The sequence below is a fragment of the Falco cherrug genome, chromosome 5 (genome assembly GCF_023634085.1).
Source record: "Falco cherrug isolate bFalChe1 chromosome 5, bFalChe1.pri, whole genome shotgun sequence".
Taxonomy (NCBI): Eukaryota; Metazoa; Chordata; class Aves; order Falconiformes; family Falconidae; genus Falco; species Falco cherrug.
The window spans coordinates 60,781,201-60,800,264 of record NC_073701.1 but is presented as its reverse complement, the minus strand read 5'-3'; the positions used below and the strand labels follow the sequence as shown (position 1 = coordinate 60,800,264).

At 36.4% G+C, this 19,064-nt stretch overlaps 1 protein-coding gene across 7 annotated transcripts in view; it reads right to left on the bottom strand.

Moving 5' to 3' along the window:
- NAV3 (neuron navigator 3) overlaps positions 1 to 19,064 on the bottom strand; it is a 414,479-nt gene that overhangs the window by 20,165 nt on the left and 375,250 nt on the right. For all 7 annotated transcript variants that reach the window (XM_055711535.1, XM_027808516.2, XM_027808518.2 and 4 more), the window contains 6 exons: positions 17,841 to 17,918; positions 9,336 to 9,419; positions 7,603 to 7,714; positions 6,207 to 6,328; positions 4,257 to 4,429; positions 343 to 496 (listed from right to left, as the gene is read on the bottom strand). In XM_055711535.1, the coding sequence (XP_055567510.1) occupies positions 343 to 496; positions 4,257 to 4,429; positions 6,207 to 6,328; positions 7,603 to 7,714; positions 9,336 to 9,419; positions 17,841 to 17,918 (723 nt within the window). The remainder of the gene's footprint in view (positions 1 to 342; positions 497 to 4,256; positions 4,430 to 6,206; positions 6,329 to 7,602; positions 7,715 to 9,335; positions 9,420 to 17,840; positions 17,919 to 19,064) is intronic.

Genomic DNA, 19,064 nt, shown 5'->3' with positions numbered 1-19,064 from the left:
CCACACAGCCCAAGGATTTAAAGCTCTGTAGAAATCACTTCTTGATCTGCTTGCCCGTCATGTTGCTTTCCTCAGTCCTAGGCTTTAGATAACAAATATCCTTTGGGCAGGCATTATGTCTTCTTCTATATCTCTTAAACACATTTTAGCTATTAATATAATTGCTAAGAATATCATAATTGTAAGGTGAACACTTATCATACCCATACTTTGGAAGTACTGTCAATCTAGCAATTTACTTTATATTGACAGTTTTTTTGGTACTTGAAACAAAGTACTGGGAAAGGAAATACACAAGGCATACCCGTGCACCCTTGTCATCACTTACGCTACTGCACTGACCTGCATGCGATTCATGGCTTCCCGAATCTGATCCAGGTGGTGTGCAGAGCTGAGGGCTTCCAGACGGATGTCTGTCAATTTTAGCTCTTTCTCCCTCAGCTCGCTCTTTAGCTGAAGAATAATTTCAGCCTCTGCCTCTGTGCACTCACAGATCCTAAAGAGGAGCAGGAAACAGGAAGGAGATTAAAGGCAGGTTCTTCCCCCAAAGCACTGTCATTATTAAATATCAAAGTACAGAAAATGCTTGCTGCTGGTGAAACCTATGAGTAAAGAAAGAATCTTATGAAATAAACATGAAAAGGTTCAAATTGCAAATTAAAAAAGGAAAAAAGCCCTCTCCAGGTGAAATGATCAGCTTGTTTTATACCTTTTTTGTTTAGTTAGACAGTCCACTATGGTGAAAAAAAGTTGTTAAGAACTTTTCAGAAATCTTTTTTTTTGAATGTGTATCAGCCATTGGTTTTGATTCAATTTTATATCTGTGTCATTTCTTTGGTGCAAAGGTCATGATTTCCCCAAGTAGCAACAGTCAGAACTGAAGTATGCTGATAAAACTGAATTAATGATATTTACTATCTGTTAGGCATCAAGAGTTTTCTGTGTTTGAACAGTACACAAAGAAACAGTACACATTGCCTGCATGATCTAGAAGATTTTTATCTGTAATGGTTTTAATTTGTGATGGTTGACTTTTTGCCTACAGTTTGTCATTTGGTACTGTATGGTATCTGAAATCATGCTGGTTGGTTTGGTTTCTTTTTTATCTTAAAGACTGGATTACAAGTAATCACCATGTGATTATTTTTCATGAACATTAATTTTAAGGGAAGGAAAACTGTTATATTGTAAGAAAAGATGAAAACATGACTGGCCCAGGGACACACAACTGTCCAGTTCTCATATCAGACTGATTTGCCTCTCTGTCATCATTAGACCCAGACCTGTTGCATAACAGAAGCAGTAGAAAATAAAGCACTGAATTTTGGCTATGTTGTTACACTAAGCAAGATATTCAGTCAATTCACTAGATGTTATTTCTTCTTTATTACTGTCACTATAAATAGTTAATATCTGCAGAACAATTTAACAGAGCAATATCTTATAATAAATAATAAGTAGTATTATTGTGATTATTACTACTAATATACAAACAAGAAACAGATGTCAAATTTTCAATTGCCAGAATGCATGCAAATGCATTTTGGGAAAGAAAATGCAGCACTCTTCAGGTCAGCAGTTGGGTATACAACTCCATGCCCCACACTCAGTTTTACCGGGATCTATGCTTGTAGACCATGTGACCGTTTTGCCTTTTCTTTGGTGCCCAGACTAGAGATGACCTGCATACACACGTATTTGACAGATGCAATTGGAAGAAAGTAAAGGTAATGATTTAGAACATGAGACTCAGGTCAAGAAAATATAAAAAGAAAGCATAAGCAAAGGGAAGATGAAGAAGTTTATGGCAAATAAAAAATTATGGCAAATTGAAGAAGGAAAATAATGAATATCATTTACAACATGCACAAATATTTTAAACGTGTTAAATGTGAGTAGAAATGAATAAAGGCATGTACTAGGATTTTTTTTCCAAATACCATGATACAGTTCTTGGTTTGATGTGCCCATACCTGTGCTAACCAACTAAGAAATTACATTTTATTTACAAGCATATATTATCTTATGCAACAATTTGGACAACTGAGAAGTCACGTTATCTATTGGTTGGCCGTTTTCTTTTTGGCTTTTTTGCCGTGCATCTTCAGAAGGGATGGACAAAAAGATCTTGGCAAGCTGGTTTTAAAGAAGATAAAAATGAAGCAGGGAGCTGGGCTACGGCTCGGGAAGAAGCAGGAAAAAGCTGTCTGGACTGTTAAGATAAGCAGAATGGAAGAAGAAAGCAGGAACTGAATTTTCTTTTGTGGATTCCAGAGCTCTTCCACACTCAGCTTCTACAACTGTAAAATTATATAAGAAGATGAGGCTTCATCAAAAGGAAGAAAACCAAAAAGATGTTAGCATTTCTGAGCAGTCACCAAAAGAAGCTCAGAAGCCTGATCAGACTTCTGACAAAGGTTCAAAGTCTTTAGAAAAAAAGAGTTTTACTTTTTCTTTCTTGTTACAATCTCAGGATTTTTAAATCAATAGATTGCTTTGGGTAGGAATAAGTAATGATCTTTGAACAGAGGCTGCTGACAGTTATAGAAAATCTTGAAGGTGATATGTACAAATTATGCAATGGAAAACCAAGTTTTCCAAAGAAAGTAACATTAACTGTGTAACAGATAAAGAAATTAATCTAAGTAAATATATTTTATCTGATCTCTCTGTGGAAGGGATCTATGTTAATCCTGTGTAGAAAGGTCACAATAATAAAAAGAATTTAATAATGTGATTCACTTACGTGAAAGATCAGTGTTTAAAAATGTTATGGAGGATGAAACAGAAGGCTGTGAACTGGATAGAATTTAGGAAGTTAAGGTTCAGAGACCAAATAGCCATGGGAAGAGCTTGGGGTGAAACACTAGATATGTAGTTTGGCCTTTGATAAATTCTGGGAACACCAGTACATTAAGTCAAAGAGACAGAGAAAGACCAGGATTGGTGGAAAGGGAACAGGATAAGGTTGAGAACAGATCTGTGTATCATGAGTAAATTAATTTTGTAGCATGAAAGTGTTTTGTTTAAGTTCAAGCACTTTCTGTTAAGACTTTTACTAGTGATTTTTAAGATGGTAATAAATCAGACTCCACAGTCCCAAATATGTAGAAGTCCTCCTCCCAAAACACACATACACCTGAAACCATAAAAATGTGAGCTTCCTATAGAAAAACCCAACAAAACTAGAGATCTAGATGAGTTATTCTTCACTGGTCTGTAGAGAATGTGAGGAAAGAAAAACATTTATTGTGGAGGTCTTCCTTTTGTGGGAATATTTGATATCAAACCCCTAAACCTAGTATGTAAAAATCACTAGAGTCTATAAAAAGTTAATCATAAAAGGCACCTAACCTAATGCAGGGGAATTCTATTTGAAACCTCAGTAATCAGTCATGAGATCAGAATTTCCCAGGTGCTTTAAGGAAGAGTACTTGTGACCTGATTATTCTCAATTAGGACAAGGAAAGGAGGGCTGGCATCAGTAGTACATATTTGTTGGCTCAAAGAGGATGATTTCCCCAAACTTTCCCCAAACTGGAAAAAGCTATGAGTTTAGCAGAATGAAAAAAAAAAAAAAAAAAAAAAAAGGTACAAAAATATGAATGGGAGCTGGGAAGTCTGTGAGAAAAATACACTAAACATCAAAAAAATAATGAAGAATTGGGACAGCTTTTGACTGATCACTTGTTATCAGTCCTGAAACCTTAAGGATGGTGATCTGAATAAAAAGTGAAAGTAAAAATCCTGCAAAATAGTCCAAGCTGATAAAAGAAGAGAAATACTGTAAAAATTATATCAATTAGTAGCTACATAATAGATAAAGTAATAATACAAGGGATGAATATCTTGTAAAAATTCATAGCTACCTGGAAAATAAAATTACATTTTCAGTATGTCATGAAGAAAGGAAAAGTATAGTATTTGGCCTTCACTAAGTGGATATGATGAAGCTGTTAATGATGCAGGGGGAGCTCAACATAAGTTTTTGAACATGCATTTGGAAAGAGGTTTGTACTGCTAGATGATTTTGGGTAAAGGCTGTGAAAGGAGGAATGAACTAAGAAAAAGCTGCTGGAAAAGCAGTGTGCAAACAGAGTGAAGCTCACGAGAAATCTGGCAAATGGATGGAGCATGAGATTAAAAGATCACGGCTGTTGGCAGTGGTTTCTGAACTGCAAATGGCCACATTTGAGGAAGACTCTTTCACAGTCCATCCCATTTGGGAAGAAATGTTTGCCAAGAGAGAGACTTACGCAGACGCTGACTGTGATGGTTTCATGGATGTTGCCCCACATTCTCCTGAGCTGTGGGGCAATTTAGGTGATGAAGGAAGAGAGGAGTCTGTCAGCTCTTCTATGTCTGAATGTGAGGAAGGAGGCTTGGTGGACTTCTTCTTTCCAAAGGCCTGTTTGAAAGAGCTTCTTAGCTGGAAAACAAACATAGAGCAACATTATTTTCCTCATCACGGCAATTTGTGTGCAGCTCATGTTTCGAAGAGTTAGTTTGCAGATGCCATCCTAGCCACTGCCTGAGGTCAGTATACAGAAGCAAGGTATTAACATATGCAACACAGTATCTCTAAAAACATGATACAGTGCTTTGTTTTGACTTTATTAATCCAGCGCAACGCAAACATAATGCTATGGAAAAAGTGCAGGATCGAGTGGTACACCTATGGGAGAGGGGGTGCTCATTTAAAACCATTAAGCCCCAGCGGAATCCCATTCCCATGGCATTCCCTTCAAGGGCTGGCTTTAAATAACCACTTTGCATCTATGTACAGGCAGAACCTGCTGTTACTACATGCTGAAATCAAATGACAAGTCCAATTTATTGGGTTTGCCAATTTACTTTCCCTGGTAAAAATTTGAATGGCCAAACTATGTAAATGCTATGGTTTGGATCACAAGCGAGAGGACTGAAGCTGGGTCATGAGGCTTGCTTTGTTGTACTGCTGAGAAGAATGTTAGCTGAAAGGTATATACTGTTTGCTGCAGTTTCCTTTAGAGCAGTAAGATCTCTGAAAGTACAAGCATTGCCTTTTCCCTCTAGAAGCTCTTACCCAGTATTGAAAAGGGACAGAATAGCCAAAGAGCCATTTATTTCAGGAGCCAAGATGACAACAATTTTGTCTGCAGTGAATTTTAACTAGCCCATTTATTGATACCTTTGTCTAATTACAGAAGTTGTTCATCTTAGAAAAATGTTGTGGGTTTTTGGTTTTATTTTCAGAAAGTTATTCTGATTAAAATTGTATAGAACTCAATGGCAAACTTGTTCCTCTATAAAAAATGAGGTATTCAAACATTATTTTCATGATATAATTGGAGAGCGGGGAGTGTGACCACGGATCAGAGAAACATTATTTAAGTTCTTTCCAGCTCATGATATCTAAAAAGAAAGAAATGGATTTTGGCTACACTCCCCCTTTCTGTAGTCTAAACTTTGAGATTAAAATGAATAGAGACAAACTGAGAAGACATACAGGATAATCTGTTTTTAGAAGGTATAAAAGCCTACTGCCAAAATAAATAGCAATCATGCCACGATAGGGTTCTTTATAGATGCATGCCAAATTTTCCATGGTTTATATTCACCTCACTTCCTCTAGAGTTCACCTTGCAGAAACATGAAAGAGTGTGGAATTACAAATCAAGGGAATGAAGGCTGATCAGTATTTTAAAACAAATGTTTACGCAGGTAATATTTTTAAAACAACAAAAACATATTTTCTGATTATTTACTGAAAGTATTTGATTAAACCCTTTAGGACTACGTGGTATTTGTGTGTTCCAGCTGAGAAGCATCTTAATTTCTTTAAATACTCTACTACTTTTACATGAGAGTTCTTAACAGTTTTGAAGTCCCTTCATAGCTGGGTAACATATCTGAGTCAAGCCTTTGAATCAAACTATGACTGAAGAAAAATCAAACAGGGTTTTAATGTGGCCCAGAGATAGTTTTGGTCACAACAGCTATTGTATTTTTTTTTTTTTAATTATCTTGGCTTATACAAATAATTCCCCACTGATATTCAATAATTCTTCGTTTGCTGGTAGTGTCACAGTATTGATACATGAGAATTGCTTCATATCCATCTGGCCCCACAAGAATATTGTAGATTAAATGGACAGTTGTGCTACTCAGGCACTAGGAAATTACTTAATAGCTAAAAATTAGGTTTAAACCTGCTGACTACTTACCCAGTTTTTCTTTTTCTTTTTCTTGGAATCAGCGTCATTACCACTGCCAATGCTTGAATGGCTTGTAGCACTGTTGATGCTGGAAACACTTTCTGAAGAATGTTGCCGCCTTATACGTAAATCTAAAGAAAAGAAATTACCATGAAATCCATCTGTCTCTGTTTCAATATAATAATCATTCTTGTATTTATGTGGCATCTTCCTCCTCAAAGGGAGCCTAAATGAACATAAATGGCACTGATGTTTGCAGTGGCTTGGACTCAAGCTATTGCAGTCTTTGAGAAACCACATGGGGGTCAGTGGGGATACAAATAGGCCAACAGTTAGGAGCTTCTCCAAACCGGGGTCTTTTGGGCATGAAGGCAATGACCCTGCACAGCAATCTGTGTGGTTTCTGTTACAGGTGGATTGATTACTTGACTTGTTACTATCACATATACCACAGTTATTTTTGTCAGTATAGGCGCTACTTGACTTGTAGCAGGCCTAATCAGTGTGCAGATGCTAACTTCTAATATACCATGATGGAAGTAAGCAGGCAGGAGTTCATTAAAAATGAATGAAATGAAATAACAAAGTGGAAAATGTTAGAAATGGTTGGTGAAGCTTCTGAGTTTCAATTTCTTAAAAGTGTCTGATAATTATATCTTAATCACTGGAAAATATTCTTGCAGACCATACCTACTAATAACAAGGGGAATTACCTTTTAGATTATTTTTTACTTCCTAGAAATTAGTTTTGCTATACTCAAGTCATGCAATGAAATGACGTTAAAGAAAACATCTAAATAACATCTGAAAAACTGAATGCTGCCATTATTTTTTTTCTTCAATTAATTCCTTTGCTGTTGCTTATCAACAGGCACTTTTGAAGTATGTATTTATCATGTGATATCTGCCTAACTGCAATGACAAATTAATTCAGAATCTGGAATTTAAAATGCTTGTTTTCGGCACTGATTTAGCACCTTGTGAAAGAGCTGTTGTCAGTCCATCTCTTAACAATGAGTACACCAACTTTCAGAGCAACAACTTACACTGGTTTTCCAAGATATAACCATGTTTCACCATTAGACTTCGCTAGCTTCTTGGGTGTACTTCAATACATAACTGCAGTGACAGGGTTAACTCTCGGCACCCAGCAATCAATTCCTAGCCACCCAGTTCTAAGAAGAAAAGGCTCCAGGAACTCTGGCAAACAGGAAGCTCATGCAATGTTTCCAGCTCTGGAAATACCACAAGTATGCCTATCATGCATTGCAGAATGTGCTTGACCTTGTAAGTTCCCAAAATAACAGAAAAATAGTGACTTAGCTTTTCCGCTCCCTGCCCCGCCCCCCTTCCCCCCCCCCCGGGGAGAAACTCTGCATTTATGTTAATAGTGACAAAACCATACCTTTGTGGGTATGATCGGGACCGTTCAAGGCTCCTTGAATAGCAGCTTGTGCAGCAGAATTCTGGGCTTTCAGCATTTCAATTGTTTCCCTTAGCTCTATAAGCTCAGATTCCTGTGGGAAGAGCAAAAGGAGCTCAAAGTATATGGCACAAGAACAATGTTTGCCTAAGCTAAAAAAAAAAAAGACAAGATAAAAGTGGTCAAACCAAAGTTCATGGGACTGCTTAACATAAGGGCAACAACTAAGTAGAAGACACATTTTCTCTGCAAAGTTATTAAACTCAGCTAATGTATTCTTTTGCATTTAATCTATTTAATATGATCATGCTATTTTTAAGGAGAATTAAATATACTTAATAAAGACTAATCTTAAAAGGGTCTAAATTGAATATTCATTATGAAGTTAAGAGAATCACAACAATTTTATTGCAAAAGACAATAAAACCACTTGAATTACATCCTTTCGTATGTAAGGCTACTGTTTAATGGATGAATCTCAACAAGAATTTGCATATTTTTCAAAAGATTTAACTTGCTAAATAATAATTCAATTAAAAAACCACCCTGTTTAATTGCAACTATCCTGCAAGTTGAAGTAAAATTAATCCACTTGAGTGCAGGAAGTTCTGTATTAGAATGCACAGCCAACTCTAATTAAAAAGTAGCTTTTATTACTGCTGCATTAAACCTGCTCTTCCAGCCTGTATTTATATAATGAGGATTAAAGGACTTTAACCTCAACAACAGAGAAAAGAAGGAAAAGAATATGTGCCAGATCTTTTGGGAAAGAAGCTTGGAGATGATCTGTTTAGATGTCACTGCTTAACCTCTTCCAGAAAGAAAACTTCCTGAGGGAAATTATATTGTAAAATAGTAAAAAGTTTTGATTTTAAGAAAAATCCATTGTGTTTTTTTGCTTAAGGTGAAAAAAAGCAAGCAATACAAATATTTTCTATCCAGTTCACAATGAGTCTCACTGCATTTAATCTGTTGGTGCTCAACCAGACTGTGAAATGTTATTTTTATAGACAGCTACACTAACTGCAGCAGTGACTAACAGCTCTCTGTTCCACAGTATCTTTCACAGTTTGGCTCAAAGAGGCCTTTCCACTTTACAGGAAACTGTTCAAAACGAATATGGGCAGAAAGCTGCAGAAGTTCAATCCTGAAGGTGCTAAGCAGTCTCTTAATCCTGAGCTTCGTACAAAGGCTCACATTAAATTTACTACCTATCAGGTTTAGATTTTTTTCCCCAATAGTCAAACCAGCACAGTGAAAATCAAAACTGTTTACTCATGATTAGGATACCTAACCTGCATTAACTCTCTGAACGGAGTAATTTTTCTCTGCTTAAAGTTCTTCCCTTCACCTAATTCTATTATTCTGACACTGTGGCAGACTGGAATGAAGCACTCCAGCAGGTTATGATCAGTCTTTGTTACAGGATCTTTCAGTATGGATTAAACCTAGAGTCACATATGTTTTAATTAAAATCTGGAAATGAAAGATTTTATCTACAAACTGTTCAATGATATTGTCTGCATAAACCTGATGCTGCACAGTTTAATTCTCCTGGAGCTTTATGAAGATTTGATCACAACGTCCATTAAAGAAAGATCAGTCTGTCTTATTGTTACAGCTGTCCCTGTTCCCTTTCAGTGTTTTTTAAACAAAACTCTAATATAATCTGCTGACTGTTTTCTACATTAAAGCATCTGCATTGGTAAATGTACCTTTTGTTCAGCTGTCATTGTTAGACTTTGCAATCGGCCGGTCATATTTCCCAAGCTTTTTTCGAAAGCTGCTACTAGATGAGCCTGTGAAAGAAACAGAACACAACACTCGTCATGACAATGGGAGAATTTTCCCAGATCTATTTTGTTTTTTAAAATATTTTTTCCCTTCCATGTTCATCTTCTCCAGCTCTTTTCTAGTAGTTTTAAACTCAGACTGAGCTAACTTGGATAACTGAAGCAGCCAAGTGAGCCCAGTGTTCCTCTGGCTTCTTTAGCCCCCTAAGAGATTAGCTCAGGTATCTCTGCCTGGAAATGAATTATGGATTTAATGCCCTGCTTTTGGTTTACTGATATAATGGCCAACAGAAATCTGCTCCCAAATGGAACTCCAGGAACAATTATTTTCAATTACTGAACAGGATTCAAGTACTTTATCTTAAAAGGTAAGTTTTAACCTCACAAATAAAATACTTCAGAGGAATCCTGAGACTCAAATAAAAAACATCACAGTTTTATAAAAGGTCATTACTTAGTCTATTCATCTTGTATTGATTATATATGTATATGTTGTGTGTATAAAAGTAATAAAAATATATAAAGTATAAATATAGTATGTATACAGGTGTGCAAACATATATAAAAGATAATCTTGAAAACTTGAAGTCTTACTTCTGAAAAGGAAAAACAATAAAGTTGAAACTGATTAAAAGATCATAAAAATTAAAGCTTCATTTTATTTTCTAACAACATTCACCCTATACACCACGCAAGCAACATTTATTCAAACAATGCATCAACTCTTCATTGGTTTTAACTGACACGGAGCTTTGTAGGCAAAGAAGGGCGAGGAGCATAAAGAAAACAAGCTAAGCCAGTTTGCACAACGAAGGGAAAGTAAGAATTTATTTTTTATGAAATTTCATAAAATTATATCCACTCCTCTCACACCACCAAACAGTAAAAGCAGAAGGAAATATTTATTTTCTCTTTACCATCTCAAAAGTGGTAATAGGCAAAGCTTTCAAACACAGGCACTACAACACACTTGGAAATATATCTCACAAACAACATAAAAATATGCACAAATGGATTAACTGAGCTTCCTCACCAAGAAAATTTATTTTTTATTGTAGCAGTACAGGCACACTAAATGCCTGGCAAATTTTCCAGTTACAGATTTGCATGCTTGTACAAGCATAAGTGAAATTGTTGAAATGTATGTTGTTGTACTGAATCTGAGGTATAATCAGAAAAAGACATAGTCCAAAAAGGATTCTGCTATACACTTTAGGAGAAGGAAAAGAGCTTCTTGGCACCTTGCTATGTATACTATTTCTCAAACATAAAAAAGGTTATCACATATATATAATAGTGGCCCACTTCTGTGTCTCCACTTCAGAGCTGTTACACTGTTGAGCAGCTTTTGTGTTTTCTAAACCATTTTAGATTGCTATAAACGTTTCATTATCTTGTAAACTCCTTATTTTTTACTTATTAAACTTACTACAGGTTTACTCCTTATAGATTATATTATTAGTAAATAATTTATTTAATTACTTATGGGTATAGTGGTCAATATGCCTGCTTTCTGCATCTACAGGGATATCTTAGGGATAATTCTTTTGGTAAAAGAACGTACGCCAGGGAGTAACTTTTGATAAACATGAGACTAGATACATAAGCAATTTCTTAAGGATTAATTAGTAATTGTGGATATCCCTATTTTAACATTTTTAACTTAGGCTATATTCTTGAAGTTACAATTTTAAATAAAGTGTACCTGGAATATGTGTCAAATGCACCTTTGAAACGTGTTCATTGATGTGAAATTATTCTAGCTTGTTCAGAAAATACAGCCTTTGGTTGTTGTCACTACTCTAGTCCTCTGAGAAGACAAATGTAACTAGCTTTAAACTCCCTTTTACACTCTGATAATTAGGTACATATTAATAATTTCCAGACTAATTTATAGCATTTTAATTCCAAAGATGATGACCACTGACCCAGAACACAATCAGAGACAAAGTAGATGCACTACCACAGAATTATAGCCAAATATCTCCTCATTACAAGTGTTTAACAGGAAACTAATGGAGCTCGCTGTTCCCTGCCTCATAAAAAATTCTATGGCTTGGCTGATGGCCCGTGGTTCTGCTTTACCATGAGAATAACAATGGGGCCTGAGGGCTTGAAAAGAGGAATAATTTGCTTAATTATGCATTGCTTTTGTCCGTTTCTCACAATTAGACTGTGATAACCACAGTTATTTTGTACCTAACTATGCATATTTGTGCAAAGTTATTTTCCTGTTCCATAGCTACAACTTCAGCTTATATTGTACATGAATAAACCACGAGGAACTTACAGGAAAAATTAAGAAGTAAAAAAGCATCATTAAAAATGTCATGAAAGGTCACTAAAACCATTAAGCTAATGTCTGATAGTCTGTAGAGAAAGAGCCATGTCACAACTATGGATTCTTACTAAAATTTGGCCTGTGATAGAGTTCATTACCTTCTTGGAGTAGCACACTAAATTTTTTCCATTATAGATGTAATTGGATCAAAATGATGGAACCTTCCTAACTCATTTGAGGTGAAGACTATCAGGTCTTCATTTGCTAATAATAAAGAAATATAATTCAAAGGCCCATCAACTGAAAACTATTAAAGAAAACTCCTTCAATCACATAGTTCATTACTTTAAATGTTTATTACAACAGAATACTCTTCTATTAAATAGAAAGTATCAATTTAACATTCAGAGTAATAAACTGTGCTGTGGTGACTTTCCCCATGGTAGCAAATGTTTATTCAGCAGTCTAGGGAACTCCTACTTGTTGAAATCTTATGCAGATTTGTCCCAAAAGAAATACTATGTAATGAAATAAGAAGTTAGCTTGAAAAAAGCTAGATTACCAGTATATTTATATGTGTGTGTAAGTATGCATAAAACATATGTACATATATCTTCCCATTTAAGATGCATTTAAATAGTGAAATGCAAAATAATTCAGAAAAGAAAAACCATTGAAACAAATAGAAAGAAGTTACTGGGACTTTAATAATGTGCATTAGAAATTATAAATTCTAATTGGAAACTTCTTTTACACTTATAAATTTGGCAATTGGTTTTGATTGGATCAGTAATCCTCAGTTTCTGAGGGTTATTTACTTTATCCAAAAGGATCCATTCTTTGATTGTCATAAAAATATTTAGGAATAGAATTTTTTTTAAAGTTACAGCTAATTCCTCACACCTCGGAAATCTCTGCATTAGATTCAGTAGCTTCATTCATGGCATACATCATTTGTATACTATAACAAATAGCCTGAATACTGCATGTGCTTTAGATAGCACTTATTCTAAAGTAAAATTATATCTTCACAACTGAATGCAGCATTTGTACTTGGACTCAGACATACTGAAATTAGAGTTAAGTAACTGGGCATTACCAGAAGTATGCCTACACCAAAATATATCGATCCTTAACATGATATACACATTAGATACACAGATAATGTACAGCTCTTACTCTGTAGATCCATCAGATGCGGATTAATTTTGACTTCTATTAACATGTGAAATTCCCATTGGAAATAGTCAGAGATATATGCTCAGGGAATGATTTCAGTGCTAAAATGACGGATGTGATTTTAAACATTTCCTTCTTAGTAAATGATCCCAGCCAGAAAAACCCCAAATACATCAGCTCTTAGGTTTACATCCCATCCTGAACATGACACTGGCATATTCAAAGACTGTCTGCCGACACACTTTGAGATTTTACCTGTGGCGTTCAGGTTTATAAAACAAAGGTAAATAAATAAATTTCCTCCCACCTGACACGGCTGAATGAAAGGAGGTGTGAGAGGCCAGAAGGGATCGGGCTGACTGCAAGAAGCAACTGTACATCTGTTGACCTTTTCTGTTCGCCGCCTGCTATTATCTTGTTTGGCTGTAGGATAGTGGTTCAGAGCTGGCCAAACAAGAGCATTAGCCAGCGAACCCCCTCTGCTTTCTACTGGCATCCTGGGTCTACTACAGTTTGCAAGCATGCACCCTTCAGCTTTATACAGTACAAAGCACTGATCAAAGTCCCTCTGAACAGGCTGGGTTCAGGCTGCTCGCTGGAATTTGAGCCCTTGTCAGTCACATAGGAAGTCTTCTGGTTGGACACTTTCTGCACCGAAAACAGGCCCTTTCTTAATTAGTGTTGAGATTTGCCCTTCAGCAACATCAGAATAGGCACCAGGGAAAAGCTAGAATCTCAGGAAAAAAACTGTAAATTAAGCATCCAAACAACAGCTGGGCCCTGCTTGAATTTAATCATATGCAAGCAAAACACTTAGGGGTTAATCAAATGAAATAAACTGGTGAAATCAACCATAGTTCTTGAATCCAGCCAACAAAACCAGAATAATAAATGAAACCAAATAAGAAAAGTCTTCACGGAGGTTTTCAAAATGCCTAGGAAAATGATACAAATTCCAGCTGACAGATTTTGATATAAAATAATATATCAAGCAAAGGCTTGATGAAACAGTTCAAATTTCAGCCTGAAAGTCTTTTAATGACACCTGTTCTACTGTCCCCATCAGTCTTTTGTGGTGAAGCCAAGAAAGGCATGAATAGGGTTGAAATGAGATTAATAAGATGCTCTTTTTTTCACTCACGTACAATACTTTTGCTCGGTTCTACAAAGGGAAATGGTAACAAAAAATTCAAGCCCAAGATGAACTGTGAGGGAACAAGGTTTCTGGCTACTAATAGTTTCCTTCTCCACACCTCAGTGAGGAAAAAAGCGCTGTCTATTTTGAGACACTGAAAGTATGGAAATTTGGAGGAGCTTAGGACTATGGCTTAGATGAATGCTTTTATAGTAAAGGAATCAGAAAGGATGGAGTAACTTTCTGGTCAGCAAAGGCACTGCAGAAGATACTCTGTTCACACAGTTCTCTGCCTGCCAGAGGTGGATGTATCTACAGATAAGACAGGCAGTGATCAAAACTCTTTCTGCATTAGACTTACTGTTTGTTCAGGTTTTAGCCTACTGGCATGTAAACGTGACTCAAAACGAGGGTCACAGTAGTATTATCCATTTAGAGAGTAAAACATTATTTTGATTTCTTCCCTGAGGACAAATTCCAGTTTCTGTGATTAGGACTATTTCTCCTTTAAATGTCAAGGGCTGGTGAAGCATGTCTCTTAGGTTAGGAGATATATGATAAATGAATACATGCAAATAAATCATTGCTAAGATAGTACAGGTTCATGAAAATTAGCCCACCTGGGTTTTTCATAAATTTTTCCAATTAAATCAAGAATTTGTTAGTTACTCTCATAATTTTCATGAGAAGTATATAATCCCTAGCATTTAAATATCAATTCTGTATTTAGACTAAATTTCAGAGATCATATCACAATTAAAAGGCTGTATATACACTCTGGTTTTGAGCTGGATTCCATCCCTAGGTGTTCATAGAATTTATTTACATAAAGCGCTCAAGGGACTGACAGAATTAGTACATCTTTAAGCACCCTGTTTTGATCCTTTGGACTTATGTGGAAGAGGTTTTTTAATACTTCACATCTTCTGTACCAGAAATAGCAGAGAATGATCTCACAACCAGGTTTATTGTGAAAAACTTTTCAATTTTTGTATTTGTCAAGTACATATCTCATGACAGTATCCCAAAAATATTTATTTATCTGGTAATATCTACTTTTCTTTTAAGATTGTATTCATTGTGAAGATGTCTAAATCCCTTCTTTATGCCTGGAGAATTTGAAGCCTCTAAGTTTCATTCTCCTGACAAGTTTAATTTTGAGGGAATTTCCACATGCTGGGGATTTGGAAAAAGGAAAGGTTTCTCTGGTACCATTTAAACATCCCATGTGCTAAAAGGATCAGCTTTAGGGTTGTTTCTAGGTTTAAAGAGTGTCTCCATGGAGATGGATTAGAAGGTGAGTGACACAGTCAAAAGAACATAATTAAATTAACCTTTATACAACATGCAGCATGCATACATGCATATACGTATATGCATACAAGCACATACAGGTTTACAAATGTGGTACTTCTGGATAGGCAAAACCAGATGCACACATACACATTTTTTAACTGTCCTTTTGAAAACTGTTACCAATTGGATCAGTAGAAAAGCTACAGGCATTCTTACTAGGTGTTCAGAATTCCAGAGGTAGCACATGGGACCACAACCCCAACCAATACAATGTGAGTTATACAGATTAAATCAAATTTATTTCTCACCCATGCAGCAGATTGAGTGAAAACCAAGACAATATGTAACTATCCATTTTTAACTTAACTCAGTTTCCTTGAAATATGGACCAAATCTAATTGTGACTTGGAGCTGACTTTGAAAATTTGCCTAGAATAGGTAATGTTAGTAGAAACCAGTCTGTATGGTTTTACTCCACACAAAGGAATACTGGCCAGAGACATAGCCAATGATTTCTGAATACCACTGGGGAGAGACTGGACATAATTTGCTCAAACAAACCAAACAACGGCCTCTCTGCCTGAGCTGCAGAGCAGAATGCCCTGCCACCCTCACTCTGTTGCACATGTTGTATGGTAGACCACAGCATTGCCGGGGTGACTGGAAAAGGATGGAGACTAGACAGAGTCATCTTTCAACTCTACTGTTCAACACATCAACAAGAAGGAATATGATGGTGTTTCCTGGTCAGAGCTAGCCGAAGGAAAGAAGGGCAAACTGCTTTTCTGCCTGCAGAATAAAGTGAGGAACAGTGCCAAGAGCCTGAGTTACCACCATCAGAGTCAATTCCACACCAGCTTTAGAACAGACACTGAACACAGACAAAAAATTTAGTCTTACTGATGTGGTACCCCTGCTCAGAATCACCAAATGGATTGGGTTATGAGGGACCTTTAAAGATCACCTAGTCCAAGCCTCCTGGCTGCAGGCAGGGACATCTTTCACTAGACCAGGGGCTTGCAGGAATCAAGATGACTCCTCTGGATAACACCAGTTGCTGCTGTGTGGCATTAACAAGGCACTCAGAGTGGATGTGGGGATGTCTGTGATTGTGCACAAGCCCAGCCACAGCCCACCTCCCTGTGCTCCGCACAGCAAGGCAGAGCTGCTGCAGCCCCGTGCTCTTGGTGGAAAGTGCCCTGTGAAAAACAACAGACTTGTCAGTAAACATGACTACCCAAGGCATGCTGGCTTAGCTCTTCTGACCTCTTGGTGTTGGTTTCAGTTTGTTGCTTTAATGATGGGTGAATGAAGAACTGCCCAACCTGGCAAAGATGAAGATCAGTATCTAAAATATATGAGTGAAGGAACCCCATACCCAGGATAAGCATGCTGGCTATAAATTCCCAAATGAATAAGTCAACCCAGAATCTAGCTTTTCAGCTTACAAACATGCAGGACTCCAATATTGCCTGTTTCACCAGCTAAGAACAAAGAACAAACTGGCAAACCCTACCACTACAGAGGCACTAATACCTACAGGTGTTCTGCAGCCACCTGAACAGAGCAGAAAGTGCTAAGGTAGCTCTTTGACATTTCGACATGTGGCAGTCCTAAGAGACTATGCAGCTTTCACACTAGAGATTATTTTCTCACAACATGAAAATAGTACTACTACACCGACTGAAATGATTTATTGACAATTATGGCAGTATTTATAGATCGAAACACTCATTACATCTACTTTACAAAGAAAGGCACTATGTTGGTTGCCAAAGACATCAGGAAACTGCTTTATTGAAATGCAAAATGATGCTCTCTTGTAACTGCATCTCAACTTTCCTTGGGAATGGTAACTGTAGTTATATCCTGCATTGATTTAAAAATCACTATAAAACAGATTGTTTGGTAACTATCCGGTAACTTCATCTGAAACCATAGTAACCAGACAGGACTGTAGCTCACATTCCCTATCTGGCATTATTTTCTGATAACATGTTCAATAGCTCATGTTACCAGTATGTGACAATCAGAAGGAACACCAGGGAGCTCTCTGTGAAATAGCTGTTTCCACTAGTTATATATCAGCAGTTACTGTAGTGTATGAATTCTATAAACAATCATATACTGTGCTTCCTTCCACATCTATCTGCATTTTGTAGAATTTATCTTTTCAAAATGAAACTATAATGAATTCTATCAGAATATGTAATTTACATCCTTTCTTTTATTGTGTCTCCTTACTTTTGGCTTTTTTTTTTTTTAAAAAAAATTAATTCTTAGTCAAAAGTGAAACTGAACTGGGTAGGACTGTTGTCACATCCAAAGTGTGGAAACTCTTTTCCATTTCCACTGTGTCTGATTACAAGATTTCTTTTGCTTGAAGCTGAGGTAATATAGATATTTAATGAAATAAATAATTTGAAAAACACCAAAATAAATAAATAGTAAAAGTCTCCCTGAACATGTGCAGAGTAAGAGCTATTAGCCAATCTGATAATGTATTCTTTGATACAAGAAAAGCAAAAATACTTACATTTGCTGAAAGTTGAGATGTAAGGGTAGCAACTTTCTCTTGTGATGCAACCAGTTCTCTCCGTAGTTTCTGAATTTGCTAGGAAAAAAAAAAAAAAAAGACTGCTGTCAGTATTTCAGCAATTTCCTTTTGTTGTGAGTTTTTTGGTTTGTTTTCTTAAGAGATTGCTAATAGTTTTACGATGTCTTAGTTTCACATTTTGATCTCAGAACTATTCAGAAATACAGATTATTAAAGCTGGCACTTAGGGCTGCTCCAACTGTTTTGTTTGCACTTAACCATCATATGAGCTAGGATCCTCGCTAAGGGAGCACATATGGGCAATGCTTAATTACCTCATATGTACAATCCTTTGTTTGCACATGTAAGTGTCATGTTTTTTTACCAAATCCCAAAAGTTCCAAACATATCCTTAGTGCAGTCAAGGGTAGGAGCCCTGGATGAGCCCTGAGATTATGAAACATGAATGAATTTGGGTGAGGTTCACAGTGTCTGACTGTAGACATGATACAACTGACATATGTTAAGTACCTACATTAAACTCTGATAAAGTGTCAAAAAGTGCTCCCCCACTGCCTGGCATGGAGAAGGTTTTGATGACTACCTCAGACACAGATTTTTCCTTTATGGATGTCTAAATTAGATGAGGTACAGTAATTTATTTTTTTTCTCTAACACAATACTTCCTACAGTCCCTGTGATTCAAACATGCAGCCTCTTTAAAACTTACATACTATTAAAAAACTCGCTTGCCAACTTAAAAAAATAAAGGTAGCTTTAAATGAGCTTGTTGACATGAAAATAAACTTAAATGTATCCTTTAATGAAAAACAGGGTCCTTAAAAAAAACCCACATTACTGCTAGGATAGATAACTAGCATGAAGCTTGCGCATCATTTTAAGCTCATTTAATGCTATTTGAGATCTTACAGGGACTCCAGGCACCGCAACAAACTTAAACACAGCATAGAGTTTCACTTTGAAACCTCTTTCATATTCACGCATAAAAGAAATTATTCCAGACGAGGGAAGTAAAATGTCTAAAACTAGCCTAGGAAAGGAAGCATGTAACATTCACTAGTAAAGGCTATTGCAGTACTTTAATTTTATGACTCCCATAAAAACCAACAGGGAATACTGCACAAGCTTTAACAATGAACAAGTGCTTGTACATCTACGATACAAAAATAGCTAGGTCATTTACACTAGCTCAGAGCAAAGGAG